The following is a 20298-nucleotide window of genomic DNA, read 5'->3' on the forward strand; positions in this document are numbered from 1 at the left end:
TCTGTGATTACCTTGTATCTAAGCCTCTTTTCACAGCCCCCTGATCACATACACTATTTATTTATTTATTATTATCTATTGACTTGCATTTTACCCAATTAGTGCAGTGTCATCCACAACCCACCGGAGTGAGCACAATGTTATCTATATGGCCCACATGAATTAGCAGTCTCTTGTGAAATGCTAATAAAAAAAAGCAGGTGATAAGAGACTGTCTGTAGTGGCTTAGAAACAGGCAGAAATTTAGAGGTTTAAATGTTATAAAGTATATTAATGTAACAATGTTGTTTATGCAAAACTGGGGTATGAGTAGTAAAAGCGTTATCTAATTTTTTGAACAATAACAATTTTGGTGTAGACTGTCCCTTTAAGGAAAATATTCTGAAAATTGTTGTAAAAACTTATGTAGATGGGAGTTGGGGAAAAATAATGATGAGGGCTAAGAGGAATAGGTCTTAAGCAGAGAAACTGAGTATTTGGCTGCAGTGGATCAACAGGTGATGTTAAGAAGCGGACATGAAGTGTACAGAGTAGTTATAGTCTGTAAGGATTAGGTCATGTGACAGTCAAGATATGTAGCCTCCTCTTGGATATCACTCCAACAGATGTGTTCACCATTACATCCTAGAAAAACTATGGAAAGGGTTGGTGCCATCTGCTGTCAAGAGCAGGGGTGGCTCCTGCATCTGATGTGTAAATAATCTTCCTTCACAACCCCCCTCCTGATGAAGACAAGAAATGTCGAGCTGATGCAAAATGAGGATAATAAAAAAGACTCACAGAAAACAGATTTTTTTACATCATAATCTCGCCTCTGATACTCTTGTCCCAGGAGAAACACCCAGCACACACACACACACACGGGCACAGCTTGATTATATCTATTCATCTCCTAAACTAAAACAGCCTAAAGCTTTGCTCACTTCCCACATCCAGAGATCAGACATTGCTTGATCAGCTGGTAGATGTAACTGAGCCACCTGCCAACACAGCAACATTAATCTGAAGGGGGGCAAGTGACAGTGTCTAAGGTAAAGTAGGTGGGGGGCAGGGTAATTCAGTAATATGTGGTGTCACTGACCCATCATACAGGTTTGGTTGTTGAGTTTTGCCAAACACCCCCCCCCCCAGCTAATAGAGCTAGTGTCTGGCTGCTTCTTACTATTTAGAAGTTATTCTACCGTATACAGAGTTGGAATTCATCAGCTCTTACCTCTTAGTTTAGTCCATCACAATGTGTATAGGGGGTTAAATGGACACATGCTCTTAGTGATCGATTTAATCGCCCCTGTCCGCCCCAGCTCGCCCGTGGCAGGCAGCAATCCTCTTCCGGAATTTACCCTTGTACGCAAGCTCTATTTTGCGCTCGCATGCCACACCGCCCCCTGCCCCTGCTCAGCCAATCATGCAAGGTTTGCAAAGCTGTCAATCTCCCAGTCGGACGAGACCAGGGAGATTCAAATTCTCCACCAGAGGTGGCAAAGATGTTAGGAAGAAGCAGTCTGATGACTGCTGCTTGATAAATACAAACTGCAGGTTCTCTTGTGAGAACCTGCAGTCGTAATGCGGCGAACGGCTTGATAAATCAAGTCCTTAGTGTCTTATTAGCCATAGAGGCACAACCCACAGCCAAGGGATTAATACACAAAGAGGTGGAAATAACCTGAGATTTCGCCGAGATTGTTCTCTGCTGCTGATTAGTGTTTTCTGTTATCTCTATAGGGGATCTATTTTCAGTCAGATTCCTGACACAAGCTTATATTACTGAGTCAATGTACTGAAACAGTTTCTCTCATGCATAGGGGAGCAGAACGAAAGGTAAATAGCTTTTACTTAAAGGGATATAGAACCCAAACTTTTTCATTCATGATTCAGATAGAGCATGCGATTTTAAACAACTTTCTAAATTTACTTCTATTATATATTTTTTTGTGTTCTCTTGGTATCATTTGTTGAAAAGCAGGGATGTAGGCTTAGGAGCCGGCCCATTTCTGGAGCACTATATGGTAGCAGTTTTGCAAGAATGTTATCCATTTGCAAGAGCAGTAGAGGGCAGCACTATTTCCTGTCATGTAGAGCTCCAGATGCCTACCTAGGTATCTCTTCAACACAGAATATCATGGGAATGAAACAAATTTTGTTGAGAAGTAAATTGTAAGCTTTTTAAAAATGTTTGCTCCGTCTAAATCACAAAGGAAAATGTTTCAGTTTCATATCCCTTTAACACAAAAGTATCAATTGTGTACATCCTGTTAATGCTTAGGTTTATTCAGGGCAGAAATGACTACAATGGACATTTAAAATGAAAGGAGTGCTTTAGGATTTCTTTTCTACCTTGATGTGGGGTTGCGCTTTTCCCTCTTGTTTTTACCGCAGAGCAAACCTCCCAACAGTTCAAAATTCAAAAGAGGGACAGCCCCTCACACCCCAGCAAAAAATTGAAAAGTGGTGGGTACGAGCAGGGGCGGGGCTTCAAAAAAATCATAAGACCAAAGTAATATAAATAAAATGATAGTCATATTTTAATACTCTTAGGCAGCAAATCAAACACCAGCTCAAACCACTGGTAGCGCTATGTGAGCTCTGTATTTAATTAGCCTTAGCAGAGACAGTGCTAAATATTGGTAATTTAATAATAGATTCTTTAAAACTGCTCTCTGCATTCCCCATGATTCTGGCTTTTAACCCCTTAGTGACCAGACCACTTTTCCATTTGTTGACCATTTGGGACCAAGGATATTTTTACATGTTTGCGGTGTTTGTGTTTAGCTGTAATTTTCCTCTCACTCATTTACTGTACCCACACATATTATATACCGTTTTTCTCGCCATTAAATGGACTTTCTAAAGATACCATTATTTTCATCATATCTTATAATTTACTATAATTTTTTTTTTATAAAATATGATGAAAAAAATTGAAAAAACACACTTTTTCTAACTTTGACCCCCAAAATCTGTTACACATCTACAACCACCAAATAACACCCATGCTAAATAGTTTCTACATTTTGTCCTGAGTTTAGGAATACCCAATTTTTATGTGTTCTTTGCTTTTTTTTTTGCAAGTTATAGGGCAATAAGTACAAGTAGCACTTTGCTATTTCCAAACCATTTTTTTTTTCAAAATTAGCGATATATATATATATATAATTTTTTTTTTAGCAGACAACCCAAAGTATTGATCTAGGCCCATTTTGGAATATTTCATGCCATCATTTCACCGCCAATTGCGATCAAATAAAAAAAATCGTTCACTTTTTCACAAACTTTAGGTTTCTCACTGAAATTATTTACAAACAACTTGTGCAATTATGGCACAAATGGTTGTAAATGCTTCTCTGGGATCCCCTTTGTTCAGAAATAGCAGACATATATGGCTTTGGCATTGCTTTTTGGTAATTAGAAGGCCCTAAAATTCCGCTGCGCACCACACTTGTATTACGCCCAGTAGTGACGGGGTTGATGCCCCCAAAGAGCTCTCTAACCCTCCCCCCACTATTTTCCACCATTTTGGGTACTGGCAGCTGTCTGCCAGTACCCACTTTGCATTTAAATGTGTTGTTTTTTTTAAAATCAACCACTATTTTTCTGTAGTGTAGCTGCCCCCCCCTCCAAACCCTCCCCCTCCCCGACCTATTTTCAAAAATGATTTCCTCCCTCCTCTCCCACCCACAACCGCAGTCCACCACTTCAAAATTTTAAAGTAGAAGATCCTCCTCCTGCGTGCACCCGACAATAGTTTCCAACTGCTGGCCGGAAGATTCCCAGCGATGGGCCACCCACCCGCCTCCCTGCCGCTGCTCCCACCCACCAATGATCAGAACCATCGCTGGCCAATGCAGAGAGGGCCAAAGAGTGTGTCTCTCTGCATAGGTGTGCCAAAAAAGGTATTGCAGTGATGCCTCAATATCGAGGCATCACTGCAATACCTTAAAAGCTGCTGGAAGCGATCAGGATATCTTCCAGAGCTTCAAACCCCATAGGACGTGCCAGGCACGTCCTTGATCGTTAAGTGACATCCTATGGAGGACGTGTCTGGCACGTCCTTGGTGGTTAAGGGGTTAAAGCCAGCAAAAATGCACAGTAACACACTACATAGCATACACTTACACACACACTACATAGCATACACTTTTACATGCAGATACACACACACACACTACATAGCATACACTTTTACATGCAGACACACACACACTACATAGCATACACTTATACATGCAGACACACACACTACATAGCATACACTTATACATGCAGATACACACACACTACATAGCATACACTTATACATGCAGATACACACTTATACATGCAGACACACACACACTACATAGCATACACTTACACATGCACACACACTACATAGCATACACTTATACATGCAGATACACACACACTACATAGCATACACTTATACATGCAGATACACACACACTACATAGCATACACTTATACATGCAGATACACCATTTTACATACAGATACACACACACACACACACTACATAGCTTACATTTATACATGCACACACACACACTAGATAGCATACACTTATACATGCAGATACACACACACACACACACACACATACAGATACACACACTACATAGCTTACACGTATACAGTACATGCAGATACACACACACAGACACACACTCACTACATAGCTTACACGTATACAGTACATGCAGATACACACACACAGACACACACTCACTACATAGCTTACACGTATACAGTACATGCAGATACACACACACAGACACACACTCACTACATAGCTTACACGTATACAGTACATGCAGATACACACACACAGACACACACTCACTACATAGCTTACACGTATACAGTACATGCAGATACACACACACAGATACACACACACACTACATAGCTTACACGTATACAGTACATGCAGATACACACTCACTACATAGCTTACACGTATACAGTACATGCAGATACACACACACAGATACACACACACACACTACATAGCTTACACGTATACAGTACATGCAGATACACACACACAGACACACACTCACTACATAGCTTACACGTATACAGTACATGCAGATACACACACACAGACACACACTCACTACATAGCTTACACGTATACAGTACATGCAGATACACACACACACACAGACACACACTCACTACATAGCTTACACGTATACAGTACATGCAGATACACACACACAGATACACACACACACTACATAGCTTACACGTATACAGTACATGCAGATACACACACACAGACACACACTCACTACATAGCTTACACGTATACAGTACATGCAGATACACACACACAGACACACACTCACTACATAGCTTACACGTATACAGTGCATGCAGATACACACACACAGACACACACTCACTACATAGCTTACACGTATACAGTACATGCAGATACACACACACAGACACACACTCACTACATAGCTTGCACGTATACAGTACATGCAGATACACTCACTACATAGCTTACACGTATACAGTACATGCAGATACACACACACAGACACACACTCACTACATAGCTTACACGTATACAGTACATGCAGATACACACACACAGATACACACACACACTACATAGCTTACACGTATACAGTACATGCAGATACACACACACAGACACACACTCACTACATAGCTTACACGTATACAGTACATGCAGATACACACACACAGACACACACTCACTACATAGCTTACACGTATACAGTACATGCAGATACACACACACTACATAGCTTACACGTATACAGTACATGCAGATACACACACACACACACAGACACACACTCACTACATAGCTTACACGTATACAGTACATGCAGATACACACACACACTCACTACATAGCTTACACGTATACAGTACATGCAGATACACACACACAGACACACACTCACTACATAGCTTACACGTATACAGTACATGCAGATACACACACACAGACACACACTCACTACATAGCTTACACGTATACAGTACATGCAGATACACACACACAGACACACACTCACTACATAGCTTACACGTATACAGTACATGCAGATATACACACACACACACACACACACATATAGATACAGATAGACACACACTACATCATATATGGGTATCTGTAATTTATTGTATGGGGTCCTGGGGTTGGCAAGCACATTAGCTGGCAGCCTGAGGCTGCCACGTTTCGTTACCCTGGTGTTAGCACTGCTCATCATATAAAACTGAAGGCATGCTAGTATTATCACCAGGGGTTAGACATCATCACTACCAGAGGTTAGAGGTCACCATCACCTGAGGTCAGAGGGTATACAGCCTTCTTACTCCTGCTTAATCTCACACACCATTCCTTTTCCACAGGGAATCTATCAGGTATATAACCCTGGGAGAGAAAAGCCAGCTGCTTCTGAGTATGGGCCCAATAGAATTTTTTTTTTTTTTAAATGCATGGGGCAATGCGGGACAAATGGCTAGAAACCCAGGACAGAACCCTAAAATCGGGACTGTCCTGCGAAAATCAGGACAGTTGGGGGGCTATACCGCAGAGTGCTTTAGGATGCTTCTAATGTTTAATGGGAATAACTTAATATTACAACACAAAGTAATTTACTCTAACTAGGGTTCCCTATCCACATGAACAGTGAATGCAATAAACATTATATACAAATACTTATTATGGCTGGGAGGTTTGTATCTTTTGCAGCAATAGACTTCAGCTAGTAAAAGGAAAATATGCTCAGACAAAATATTATTGTAACAAATGTGTCACGTTACTGAAAAGTTTGTAAACCTCTGTAATAAGTCACATGCATTCATTATTCAGCACAACCCAATTTTCTCAAAAAGAAAGATTAAAATCCTTGATAAAAAAATTTTTTAAAAAAAATCAAGCGAACCTGCCGATTTGCATCAAACCTTGCATCAAAATCAGGAGGTGGTATTCAAAATCAAGTGGTCCGGCTGATATACACAGAATTTCTGCCAATTGAAAATATAGAAAGGAAAATATATGCAGCAGCAATATTTCACGCTTCAAGCAGCCATATTGGCTATTCAAAAAATTAAGCAAGAAAATCTTTGTTACCCATTTGCTGGTGAGCACCACTTGTATATGCACATAAGTTTATTTTTGGTCCAATTAAAGATTATATCCTTGTTGTGTCTCTACACACACACAGAATTGTTTAAGTTAAGTTACAGAAAAAAATAATGAAAATTAGAAAAAATAAAAAACTGTAATAGAAAACTCCTGAATACTAAAAACACCCAAATGTCTCTGCTTGTTTTTTTTCAAGCGCTGCTTGAAAACTTCTTGTTGTTTTAAAATGGTGCTTGAAAACTTGCAGCCATTTGCTTGAACACTGGCAGTGCATTTTCTCCCTGCATTTCTTTTCAATATGCATCAAAATAAGAAAAGGATTAAGGCATGCCTGCCTCGTCAGTATTATGAGGCCCATCATTGATTGTTCTAAAGAGAATTTTAACCTTGGTTACTGCATATTTCACTAAGGGGTGTTCAACAATATTCTTTATGTTATGGCCAGACACTTACTTTGAAATAAAATCCTCTGTAAAAATAAGTTGATGATTTCTCTCCATCCCAGCAAGTTTTTGAGAATTGGACCCTTAGGACCTGATATTTAAAACCTCTATGCTCAGGTGAGATGATCTAAAATGATCCTACAGCACTGCAAGATCCCTAGTAAAATATTAAAAAGGCATATTTTGCTTTTACTTCAAGGGGCGTTCCCTGCATTTCAGTATGTAAAGGAGAGACAAACCCAGTGTATTATAACACTGCATAATATGACAGTTCTGCTTCTGCGTTTACACTTTGTGCTTTTTATTTTATCTCTTTACACTTCAGATTAAATTTTATTCCATTTAAACTTTCTATTGTGTATTTCATTTCATGTACAGCAGTCTATTTAGTGATTTTACAAATTCTGATTATAGGGCAGACTTCAGAGAGGCAGAACTCACTGAATTGTCTAAGAAAAGGGGAAGAACTTAGAAATCCCAGAAGAATGAGGTATGAAGCTCTCTGGGATACAAAATTTCACACAGGAGAGAGAAGGTAACTGGAGAACCCCTGGGGCTGATATAAAGGCTCAGTTTGCATCAATTCCAAATTAAACAGACATGTTTTCACTACACTTTAACGTGCTTTTATCAATATTTTAGTATATATTACTTTTCTGTTTGTTAAAATAATTGTATTGTAAATTTTAAGCAAAATTCACCTATGTCAGGATATGGCTGAGTGGCATTGGAAATCACAATTTTATATCTCATTTAGCTAATATCTACTATGAATTGATTTGGCTGCACTGTGAATGACACTAAAGAGGGTGGTATTGACCCCTCTTTTGTTCTGAAACACAGATTTCAAGAACAAAGAAATGGACATTTGGAAAACTCAGGATGTCACTTTAAAGAGGATCTTTCTTCTATGTAATAAAATTACCAGGTAATGACCCCCTGGGGGAGGGAGCCCAAGAGTCTAAGCCTTACAGTAAATGCAACTGCTTAGCATGCAAAAGCTAAGTATCCCATGTTGAGCTACAATACACAAAGTCTAGAGGTACGACCCTGTGAAGAGTAGTAAGAGAAACATTTTAACCCTGTGAAAGCTGTATGCATATAAAAATTTAGGTCTTTGATTTAAATATACAGGGAGTGCAGAATTATTAGGCAAATGAGTATTTTGACCACATCATCCTCTTTATGCATGTTGTCTTACTCCAAGCTGTATAGGCTCGAAAGCCTACTACCAATTAAGCATATTAGGTGATGTGCATCTCTGTAATGAGAAGGGGTGTGGTCTAATGACATCAACACCCTATATCAGGTGTGCATAATTATTAGGCAACTTCCTTTCCTTTGGCAAAATGGGTCAAAAGAAGGACTTGACAGGCTCAGAAAAGTCAAAAATAGTGAGATATCTTGCAGAGGGATGCAGCACTCTTAAAATTGCAAAGCTTCTGAAGCGTGATCATCGAACAATCAAGCGTTTCATTCAAAATAGTCAACAGGGTCGCAAGAAGCATGTGGAAAAACCAAGGCGCAAAATAACTGCCCATGAACTGAGAAAAGTCAAGCATGCAGCTGCCAAGATGCCACTTGCCACCAGTTTGGCCATATTTCAGAGCTGCAACATCACTGGAGTGCCCAAAAGCACAAGGTGTGCAATACTCAGAGACATGGACAAGGTAAGAAAGGCTGAAAGACGACCACCACTGAACAAGACACACAAGCTGAAACGTCAAGACTGGGCTAAGAAATATCTCAAGACTGATTTTTCTAAGGTTTTATGGACTGATGAAATGAGAGTGAGTCTTGATGGGCCAGATGGATGGGCCCGTGGCTGGATTGGTAAAGGGCAGAGAGCTCCAGTCCGACTCAGACGCCAGCAAGGTGGAGGTGGAGTACTGGTTTGGGCTAGTATCATCAAAGATGAGCTTGTGGGGCCTTTTCGGGTTGAGGATGGAGTCAAGCTCAACTCCCAGTCCTACTGCCAGTTTCTGGAAGACACCTTCTTCAAGCAGTGGTACAGGAAGAAGTCTGCATCCTTCAAGAAAAACATGATTTTCATGCAGGACAATGCTCCATCACACGCGTCCAAGTACTCCACAGCGTGGCTGGCAAGAAAGGGTATAAAAGAAGAAAATCTAATGACATGGCCTCCTTGTTCACCTGATCTGAACCCCATTGAGAACCTGTGGTCCATCATCAAATGTGAGATTTACAAGGAGGGAAAACAGTACACCTCTCTGAACAGTGTCTGGGAGGCTGTGGTTGCTGCTGCACGCAATGTTGATGGTGAACAGATCAAAACACTGACAGAATCCATGGATGGCAGGCTTTTGAGTGTCCTTGCAAAGAAAGGTGGCTATATTGGTCACTGATTTGTTTTTGTTTTGTTTTTGAATGTCAGAAATGTATATTTGTGAATGTTGAGATGTTATATTGGTTTCACTGGTAAAAATAAATAATTGAAATGGGTATATATTTGTTTTTTGTTAAGTTGCCTAATAATTATGCACAGTAATAGTCACCTGCACACACAGATATCCCCCTAAAATAGCTAAAACTAAAAACAAACTAAAAACTACTTCCAAAAATATTCAGCTTTGATATTAATGAGTTTTTTGGGTTCATTGAGAACATGGTTGTTGTTCAATAATAAAATTAATCCTCAAAAATACAACTTGCCTAATAATTCTGCACTCCCTGTATTGTATCTGATTTTCAAATATTTAATATGCGCCTCAGACTGTCTGAATAATATATATATATATATATACACACACACACACACAAAAGACTAGGTGTCAGCGCCTTCCTTCTGTGACCATTAAGGACAAAGATGTATATACACAGCTGTGGGGTAGTACATCCCCTATAACCACGCACTTACTTCGGACCTGGAGACATCAGCAAGCTGGGCTTTTTTTGCACATACGGTGGCTACTTACCTCATACAGATAGAGGTATTTAAAAGTAAGTGTGTGGTGATAGGGGATGTACTACCCCACAACTGTGTATATACATCTTTGTCCTTAATGGTCACAGAAGGAAGGCGCTGACACCTAGTCTTTTGTGTATATTGTGTTTGGTGAAGATTACCAGGAAGTCTTCACTCATCTTTTGGATCTGCTGCCTTCTTTTGGAATTTAATCATTCCTGTGGACTTTTGGACTTTTTATCACTATCAGTATTTTTATTATTATTTGTATACTCATTGTTTGCTACATAGGCTAGCACGGTTTTACATAGTTTTTATGTTTATATATATATATATATATATATATATATATAATATATATATATATATATATAAATAAAAGATGGTATATGAACTAAAATATTAATTAGATCCATGCTGAAAGTATTGTAATCCTTTCAAATTCCCTCATAAAAAGGTGACTATTAAGTGCATCTTTTAAAATATTATCAATAGTTTATCATGTTTAGTATGAAAATACTCAGATTAAATAGTATTATATGGTCCCATATATGTTGAACGTATAATGTATTAATATCAAGAAATAGTAAGTATATTAAAGATACATTTGGCTACAATAATATTTTGCTAACAAAGCCTTTTTCCTGCTCATGTTGCCCTCCAGTGGTTTATGTGAGAATTTTAACAAAAGTGGATTGTAGTATCAAATAACCATATGCATTCTCAAAGAACCAATGAAATGTATAGCTCTGTTAGGGCCAATCAGAAGACAAGCACCGATAGGGCGTATCCAAAACGTTCACCAATGATTATAGAATGGAGGTAGACTTTATCACTTGATAAAAGTCTCATGCAAGAGAAAAAAAAACCACATGCTGCTGAATTTTGACTGACTGACAACCTGGCTTTGAATCACAGTCTCTACAAAGCAAAATTTGGCCTACGCTTTATTTTCATAATTGCAATACCTCTCATATGATGGTGAACAGATCTGTCTGAAAAAGCTGAACCCTCATCTGGTTATTTGGTATAGTATAAGCGATTGTCAAGTATATTTAATATTTCAATCAAAAGGTATTCTATAGCTATAATTAAATTGTAGCTGTGATTTAAAAGGGCATTTTGTACTTTAAATGTATGTCCGATTGGCCTGTGTAGCTCAGAAATAATTATATTGATATATATTGAAGTTATTTTATTGCTAGAAAAAATAATTAGTATTTTGGTATTTATAAGTCAGTCTTACTTATTGTGAAATTGCATATATTACATATTGGTTATTGTGTTAATAATATACAATTTCTCTAATAGTTATAAGTTCAGCATTATAACTTATAGGCTTATGTAGTGGCAGTAAATTAGAATTGTTGGCTAATTATAGGCTGTTCTGATATTCTCAATTGTGGTATTTTAATAAGCGATTCATTGTGAGTAAGGTTAATTTTTAGAGACATATTTTATGATCTGTTTTGTGTAGAATAAGCATGTATAATTGATTCATAATCTAGTTTTCACATAAATATAATTCAAGGTGTCTATAAAGTTAACTAATCAAGAACAAAGGATTAAATATTGATTTTTAATAATATTGTCAAATTTATAGATATCTATATAGTGCTATTTTGAAGTACAACACAGAGTTCTCACTGAAGTGTATTGACAACATTCTGCTATATTAATTGTACATATCGCTGACAATAGTTTTATACTGCTATTAATTATTAATATTCATAATTACAAAGATATACATCATTTATTGGTTGGCAACTGCTGAGACAAGTACACCAACACCTACATACAGCTGGTGAGACAAATCAGTGAAACCAGCTTGTTTAAACTGCTTAGAAAATTTCACAAGACTGCTGAGAAACCTTCAGACAAACCCTGTGAACTTCCCTGTTACAATAAAGAAAATACAAAAGATGCAATGTAATTTGTATATATAAACAGAAATATACAAAGTATGATCCTAATTTATTAAAGTAACACAGAAGTGTATAAAAACTCATTATCACGTTGTGCTAATTGCACTGGGCTTGTTTCTGTTTCATATATACAAATGAGAGAGCTCTCGCAGTGCAATATTCATTGAGTTCAGCCCCTGTGATGTCTGAACTTAAAATTCTCTCCAAGCTGGAGGACCTTTGTATATCAGGGCCTTAGTTAAATAATGCTCAGATTATGTTAATTACAAGCATGCATAACCCATTCAGCCCTTAAACAAGTTGGTAAAGCTAAAAAAATTCAGCCCCAAAACAAGAAAAAAAAATAGATATAAAAATAGATGCAAACAGAATATAAAATTGTGTGCAAACTTAAACTTTTGCTTATTCGTGCTCCATGTCTTTACTAACATTGTAAACTCCTCAATAGTCTAACATTGGGTTGTCTGAGAGTGTCCACAGGTTTACTGCAGCACACTGCTACCAGACACCACACACGTATGAGCCATTGAAAGCCATATTTGTGATGAAAAAGTGTCAGTACACATCTGCACCTGTTTTACCTCTTATATCTGGATAGCAACTATATTGTGCTTGATCAAAAAGCAATGTGTCAGCAAAAAGGTGGTCTCTGGAAATTAATAGATTTTTGTGCATCATCTTATGCCCTCCCCACAACATTCTCCTTAATTACTCCTTATACAAGGCTCTCTCCTTTCTGACCTCTCAACCTCATAAAAGTTACTTTCCAAATATGTTGAGCATTAACAATCACTAGATCAACATATACATCAATTAGTTATGTACAGAGATACAGAGTTTCGATAGACTTCAGAGTGAAAGTCATGTAAGATTTTTTTTATTTTTTTTATTTTATTTATAACCAACACATGGTACAAAGATAAGTTACAGATCCAAGACACCGCGCAGGGTGCGATAAAGTGGCATAGAATTGATTAGACAGCATGGTATAATAACATAATCCATTGGCTACAGTAAAATGAAATGTTGACGATTATATTTAGGCCTGTACAGGACTTGTATGGACTAGAGAAATTTCTAACAGAGGTACTCATTTGTACCACAATGCTGGGGTTTTTGTTTTTTTGTAAACTAACTCAATCTAACTAAACATATAATAAACTAACAAGACTAAACTGAACCTACTTAAACAGAGACAAAATAAAACCACAACAATAGAAGTTTTGCTGAATACCACAGTTATGCCCTCATATTATTACAAAGGGGTAAAAAGACATTACATCATAGAATGAAAAGGCTGAGACAAATAGTATTGTGAGTAAGTCATGTAAGATTTTACGGTAAACCCACTTTGGTTTCAATTATCTGCTCTTGTACGTCGTAAGACAATTCAGCTATTAATTTACACAAGCTTCATAAGCTTTAATGTGTTTCAATGTATTAACCTTGCAGGACTTTGATCCTTATTGTATGTCATATATAAAAAAATGAACATACAGTAATAGAGAAGTGATGTGTACGTTCTTTACACATGGGTCATTTGTTCATGGGCCGGCCTCGTTTGTTTTTACAGATAACATTGTGTGTGCTCATGGAAGTGTCTGATTTTCACAGGACTTTGGAGGGAACGAAGATGAATGAAGATGGAATGAGATTAAATTTCCTGTTTTCAGCAGATTTATTATTATCAGGTATTTGTATAGCGCCAACAAATCACGCAGCGCAAAATATCTTCTTACGTATTCCCATTTTGGATGTTCAAATCCCATTGACTACTTATAGGAATTCAGTAGATTCTCAGGTTCCTGTATTAACTTTGATAACTAGATGGAGACCCAACAGTCTAAAGCTAGGGGAGGAAATTTTCTTTTCAAACCTCTACAATTTAGCTGATAAATTCAGGTATGCCAAAGATTTATGGATAGTTAAAAAATATGCATCTGCTGAGATAAACAATTTACTATAACCGCTCACTTGACTTAAAAATAAGATACATTTATTTTAAATCTATTTCCATATTCCAAACCATCATTACTTCTCTCAGGTTTTGTTTTCTTATTTCTTTTAAAATTTCTAAAATGGTATTTGAAACCTGTTGGAAACACCAGATCTGTCAGATTTTCACACTCCTTGGAGTATGGCCACTCATGTGGCCTGTTTACATGACGTGCAATATATTGTACAACAGTTGATTATATATCTCCCCCCACCAAGAAGGCAATTTAAAGGGATACTAAACCCAATTTTTTCCTTTTGTGTCTAAAGAATGGGTGCATTCTTCTAAGATTTTCCTTATTTTGCTTTTTTTCTACATTATACTTCCTATCTGTTCCACTGCATTTATACTTTTGTTCTCTCTCCTGAGTTTCCCTTCTTCAGACCTCAATCCTTTGTTTTATTGTTTTAGAAATTGGTGAGCGAGCATCAGATATTTTTATTGTCTTTAGGAGAACTATTTATCTGCTTATTTTAGACATTTACTTGGTAACATTTATTTTTCATGTTAGGTATCATTGTCTTCTACCACTTTCATAATGTGCCCCAATCCTTATGTTATAACCTATACTCATATATTGTTCACTAATAAGCCGGACAGATAGCTCAGCATACTAAGGCACTGTGGCTGAGCTCTGTAGCAACCCAAGGGTTGCAGGTTCGAGCAGGTTCGAGCCTTTCATCCTTCTGAGGTCGATAAAATGAGCAGCGCCTTGAGACCCTTACGGGTGATTAGCTGCTCTTTACAGGTACCCAATACATACAAAACATACTTATGTAAAAATGTTATACAGGGAAACATATTCCAGATATCTAGTTTAATTATTATACTTACTGGGCTGTCATCATCACAATCGTTCCACTCTTGGTATAGGTCTCTCATGTCCACCAAACGGTTCTCCAACTTCTCCAAAGACCAAATTTGTTTACCCTTTCCCTTCCTCCTCACCTGGATGGCAGGTTCGCTTAGGACAGCATCTCGCTGCCGAAAGATAAGAAAAAAAAGGAAATCTATCAATGATAATATCCCCAAACATCACTTTTTCTCAAAAGTATTTGCTTCATAATGACACTAATCTGGTTTGTCTTTAAATCTCCAGATAGCTCCAAATTCACCCTCAACAGCTACCCAGTAGGCTGGAAAGCCTAATAACAATCAAAGAAAATGTACAGCAGGGTTAATATTTGAATAGTTTCTACTAAAATCAATTGAGATGAGACTTTATTTCTATTTAAAGTCATAACTATTATTAAATGGCTTTGAGTTATCCGATATGAGCAGTGCTAGCACCGACCAAATTAATCAAAGATTAATGTACAAATGAGTTGACAAATGTATTTAAAATGTAGGAGAACTCAGGAATACCGAGACAGCCAAACAATGGTGTTTATAGATATATAATCCAAAAAGTTAGCCAACAGAAATAAAATGGTAGATCCTGTGGACTCCTTGGAGCTACAATGTATGTGTGTGCATATCTTTATTTTTAAGTTCAAAGTTTGTATTGCTGAATGTTTTTATTGAACCTCTGAACAGAAACCTCGGTTTTGAAGGCAGATTAGCAGGTTTTTCTTTTTATTTCTCAAGAATGAATTATTTATATCTCAGGCATACTTGAATTGCCCGAATGCGTTTGATCCGATCTTCTATAATACAAGTCTGTTCTGTGCAAAAGTCTTTTCACCTATTTTAAGTTTTTACAGGTGCCAGTTGGCGAAGCTACAGATCTTCACACTGGGCACCACCATCTTGGAACTTAGATATTCTCACACCCTGTAGCAGAGGCAGTGCACGTTTATAGATTAGTGACATACCTTCCTGTTGGCATTAAAATGCGCTTACTGTGCAGCCTCACAAGTCTGTATCTCTATGCAAGTGTGACATACCTTCCTGTTGGCATTAAGATGCGCTTCCTACATACCTTCCTGTTGGCATTAAGATGCGCTTACTGTGCAGTCTCACAAGTCTGTATCTCTATATAAGTGTGACATACCTTCCTGTTGGCATTAAAATGCGCTTACTGTGCAGCCTCACAAGTCTGTATCTCTATGCAAGTGTGACATACCTTCCTGTTGGCATTAAGATGCGCTTCCTACATACCTTCCTGTTGGCATTAAGATGCGCTTACTGTGCAGTCTCACAAGTCTGTATCTCTATATAAGTGTGACATACCTTCCTGTTGGCATTAAGATGCGCTTACTGTACAGTCTCACAAGTCTGTATCTCTATACAAGTGTGACATACCTTCCTGTTGGCATTAAGATGTGCTTACTGTACAGTCTCACAAGTCTGTATCTCTATACAAGTGTCACATACCTTCCTGTTGGCATTAAGATGCGCTTACTGTACAGCCTCACAAGTCTGTATCTCTATACAAGTGTGACATACCTTCCTGTTGGCATTAGCATGCGCTTACTGTGCAGCCTCACAAGTCTGTATCTCTATACAAGTGTGACATACCTTCCTGTTGGCATTAAGATGCACTTACTGTATAGCCTCACAAGTCTGTATGTCTATACAAGTGTGACATACCTTCCTATTGGCATTAAGATGCGCTTACTACATACCTTCCTGTTGGCATTAAGATGCACTTACTGTATAGCCTCACAAGTCTGTATCTATATACAAGTGTCACATACCTTCCTATTGGCATTAAGATGCGCTTACTACATACCTTCCTGTTGGCATTAAGATGCGCTTACTACATACCTTCCTGTTGGCATTAAGATGCACTTACTGTATAGCCTCACAAGTCTGTATCTCTATACAAGTGTGGCATACCTTCCTATTGGCATTAAGATGCGCTTACTGTGCAGCCTCACAAGTCTGTATCTCTATACAAGTGTGACATACCTTCCTATTGGCCTTCCTATTGGCATTAAGATGCGCTTACTACATACCTTCCTGTTGGCATTAAGATGCGCTTACTGTGCAGTCTCACAAGTCTGTATCTCTATACAAGTGTGACACAACTTCCTATTGGCATTAAGATGCGCTTACTACATACCTTCCTGTTGGCATTAAGATGCGCTTACTGTACAGTCTCACAAGTCTGTATCTCTATACAAGTGTGACATACCTTCCTATTGGCATTGATACGCTTACTGTGCAGCCTCACAAGTCTGTATCTCTATACAAGTGTGACATACCTTCCTGTTGGCATTAACATGTGCTTACTGTACAGCCTCACAAGTCTGTATCTCTATACAAGTGTGACATACCTTCCTGTTAGCATTAAGATGCACTTACTGTGCAGCCTCACAAGTCTGTATCTCTATACAAGTGTGACATACCTTCCTATTGGCATTAAGATGCGCTTACTACATACCTTCCTGTTGGCATTAAGATGCGCTTACTGTGCAGTCTCACAAGTCTGTATCTCTATACAAGTGTGACACAACTTCCTATTGGCATTGATACGCTTACTGTGCAGCCTCACAAGTCTGTATCTCTATACAAGTGTGACATACCTTCCTATTGGCATTGATACGCTTACTGTGCAGCCTCACAAGTCTGTATCTCTATACAAGTGTGACATACCTTCCTGTTGGCATTAACATGTGCTTACTGTACAGCCTCACAAGTCTGTATCTCTATACAAGTGTGACATACCTTCCTGTTAGCATTAAGATGCACTTACTGTGCAGCCTCACAAGTCTGTATCTCTATACAAGTGTGACATACCTTCCTGTTGGCATTAGCATGCGCTTACTGTGCAGCCTCACAAGTCTGTATCTCTATACAAGTGTGACATACCTTCCTGTTGGCATTAAGATGCGCTTACTGTGCAGCCTCACAAGTCTGTATCTCTATACAAGTGTCACATACCTTCCTGTTGGCATTAAAATGCGCTTACTGTGCAGCCTCACAAGTCTGTATCTCTATGCAAGTGTGACATACCTTCCTATTGGCATTTAGATGCGCTTACTACATACCTTCCTGTTGACATTAACATGCGCTTACTGTGCAGCCTCACAAGTCTGTATCTCTATACAAGTGTGACATACCTTCCTGTTGGCATTAAGATGTGCTTACTGTACAGCCTCACAAGTCTGTATCTCTATACAAGTGTCACATACCTTCCTGTTGGCATTAAGATGTGCTTACTGTGCAGTCTCACAAGTCTGTATCTCTATACAAGTGTGACATACCTTCCTGTTGGCATTAACATGCGCTTACTGTATAGCCTCACAAGTCTGTATCTCTATACAAGTGTGACATACCTTCCTGTTGGCATTAAGATGCACTTACTGTATAGCCTCACAAGTCTGTATCTCTATACAAGTGTGACATACCTTCCTGTTGGCATTAAGATGCACTTACTGTATAGCCTCACAAGTCTGTATCTCTATACAAGTGTGACATACCTTCCTGTTGGCATTAAGATGCGCTTACTGTGCAGCCTCACAAGTCTGTATCTCTATACAAGTGTGACATACCTTCCTATTGGCATTAAGACTAGATGCTGGAATCTGCAGAGTAAGTTTATACTCCGTCCTTTTGTCCATCTCTTCGGCTATGTAGCTGGCCTCCTGGACATACATATTTGCTTTGCCTATTTGCGCCCGGAGCTTTCCCAGACTTTGGTTTAACATGGCCTCCCTGGTGTTTAAAAACAAAAAAAATTCCGTATGACACAAAAAAACAAATGGTTATGAAACACAGGAACCATGTTTTTAATGCTCTATATTTTTGGAGCACTTTATTATTGCACTATTGTCTGCACAAAAGGTTAAACACATATACTTAACGCCAGCTCCAGAGCAACTATGCACTACTAAAACCAAGTTGAACACATGGTGAGCCAATAAAAAATGGAATATGTGCATAGTCACTAATCACCAGCCAGCTCCCAGTGGTGCATTGCTGCTCCTGAGCCTACATAGCTATGATCAGCAAGTAAATTTTATAACAGGAGTAAACTAAAAAGTGACTTAAAACTGTATGCTCTGAATAATCAACGTTTAATTATATATTATATGATAAAAATTTGGAGTATTGGAACCAATAATGTGCAGTTGTCCGACTTTTTAGAACTTTCTCGCAATAGTTATCATGTCCCCCTAAAAGGTCAATTGTAATGTTTTTTATTTGAGACGAAGGGACTGATGGAGCTCACTGGCATGGAGAGAAATTACACGGTATCATTGGGCTTTGTTTTTGAGCATTATATTTAATGTATTTGTGTCTTCTTCATAGATAAACAGTTCTGAAGTTAAAATTTGCATTTCTAAAATTTGTTGGGGGACCTCACAGTACGGATGAGATTTATTAGATCATTTTACCAGCGAGGAGAGCTTTAGATCATCAAGTCCTAGGTGAAAACCACAATGACTGAAACTCAACCAGGAAAATGAATCTCTAAGCAATTCTATCACATAAATGGATGAATAATATTTAAACAAGAATATGATCTATCCGACGGCGCTAACTGCCAAGACCCAGGCTCCTATAACAATTGGGTCTCTAGATACCCAAGAAAAGAGTCTAAAAGAATTGTGATGTGTTAGGAGCGCCTAATGAAAGGCTAGGTCTAAATATGGGTGTGAACTAAAAGTGTCGTTAAGTACACTAGCACAATAGGCATCTTAAAATAGCCCAAATTGACAAATTTAATAAATTTAATATAGCATATGATTACAAGTTTGATATAACATATAATATCTGCAGGTGATAACAAGTTAAAAAAGCTTAAAAGTATATGGATCCATAAAACTTAATAAGAACAATCGATAGTAACAATTAATAATAAAAAACAATTTTAAAAAAGATTAGAGCAATACAAATAAAATACAGTAGAGTTACTGTATATAATAGTGAAACATGTATGGATTGGAGGTCCTAAGAGACAACAGTGGGGAATAGGGTCG

At 38.0% G+C, this 20298-nt stretch overlaps 1 protein-coding gene across 1 annotated transcript in view; it reads right to left on the bottom strand.

Moving 5' to 3' along the window:
• The window catches only part of KIF13B (kinesin family member 13B), a 654496-nt gene that overhangs the window by 272205 nt on the left and 361993 nt on the right, over positions 1-20298 (bottom strand). The window contains exons 18-19 of the mRNA XM_053709534.1: positions 18868-19030; positions 15263-15409 (exon numbers count right to left, since the gene is read on the bottom strand). Of these exons, the coding sequence (XP_053565509.1) occupies positions 15263-15409; positions 18868-19030 (310 nt within the window). The remainder of the gene's footprint in view (positions 1-15262; positions 15410-18867; positions 19031-20298) is intronic.

The sequence above is a fragment of the Bombina bombina genome, chromosome 4 (assembly GCF_027579735.1).
Source record: "Bombina bombina isolate aBomBom1 chromosome 4, aBomBom1.pri, whole genome shotgun sequence".
In the NCBI taxonomy this organism is placed as follows: domain Eukaryota; kingdom Metazoa; phylum Chordata; class Amphibia; order Anura; family Bombinatoridae; genus Bombina; species Bombina bombina.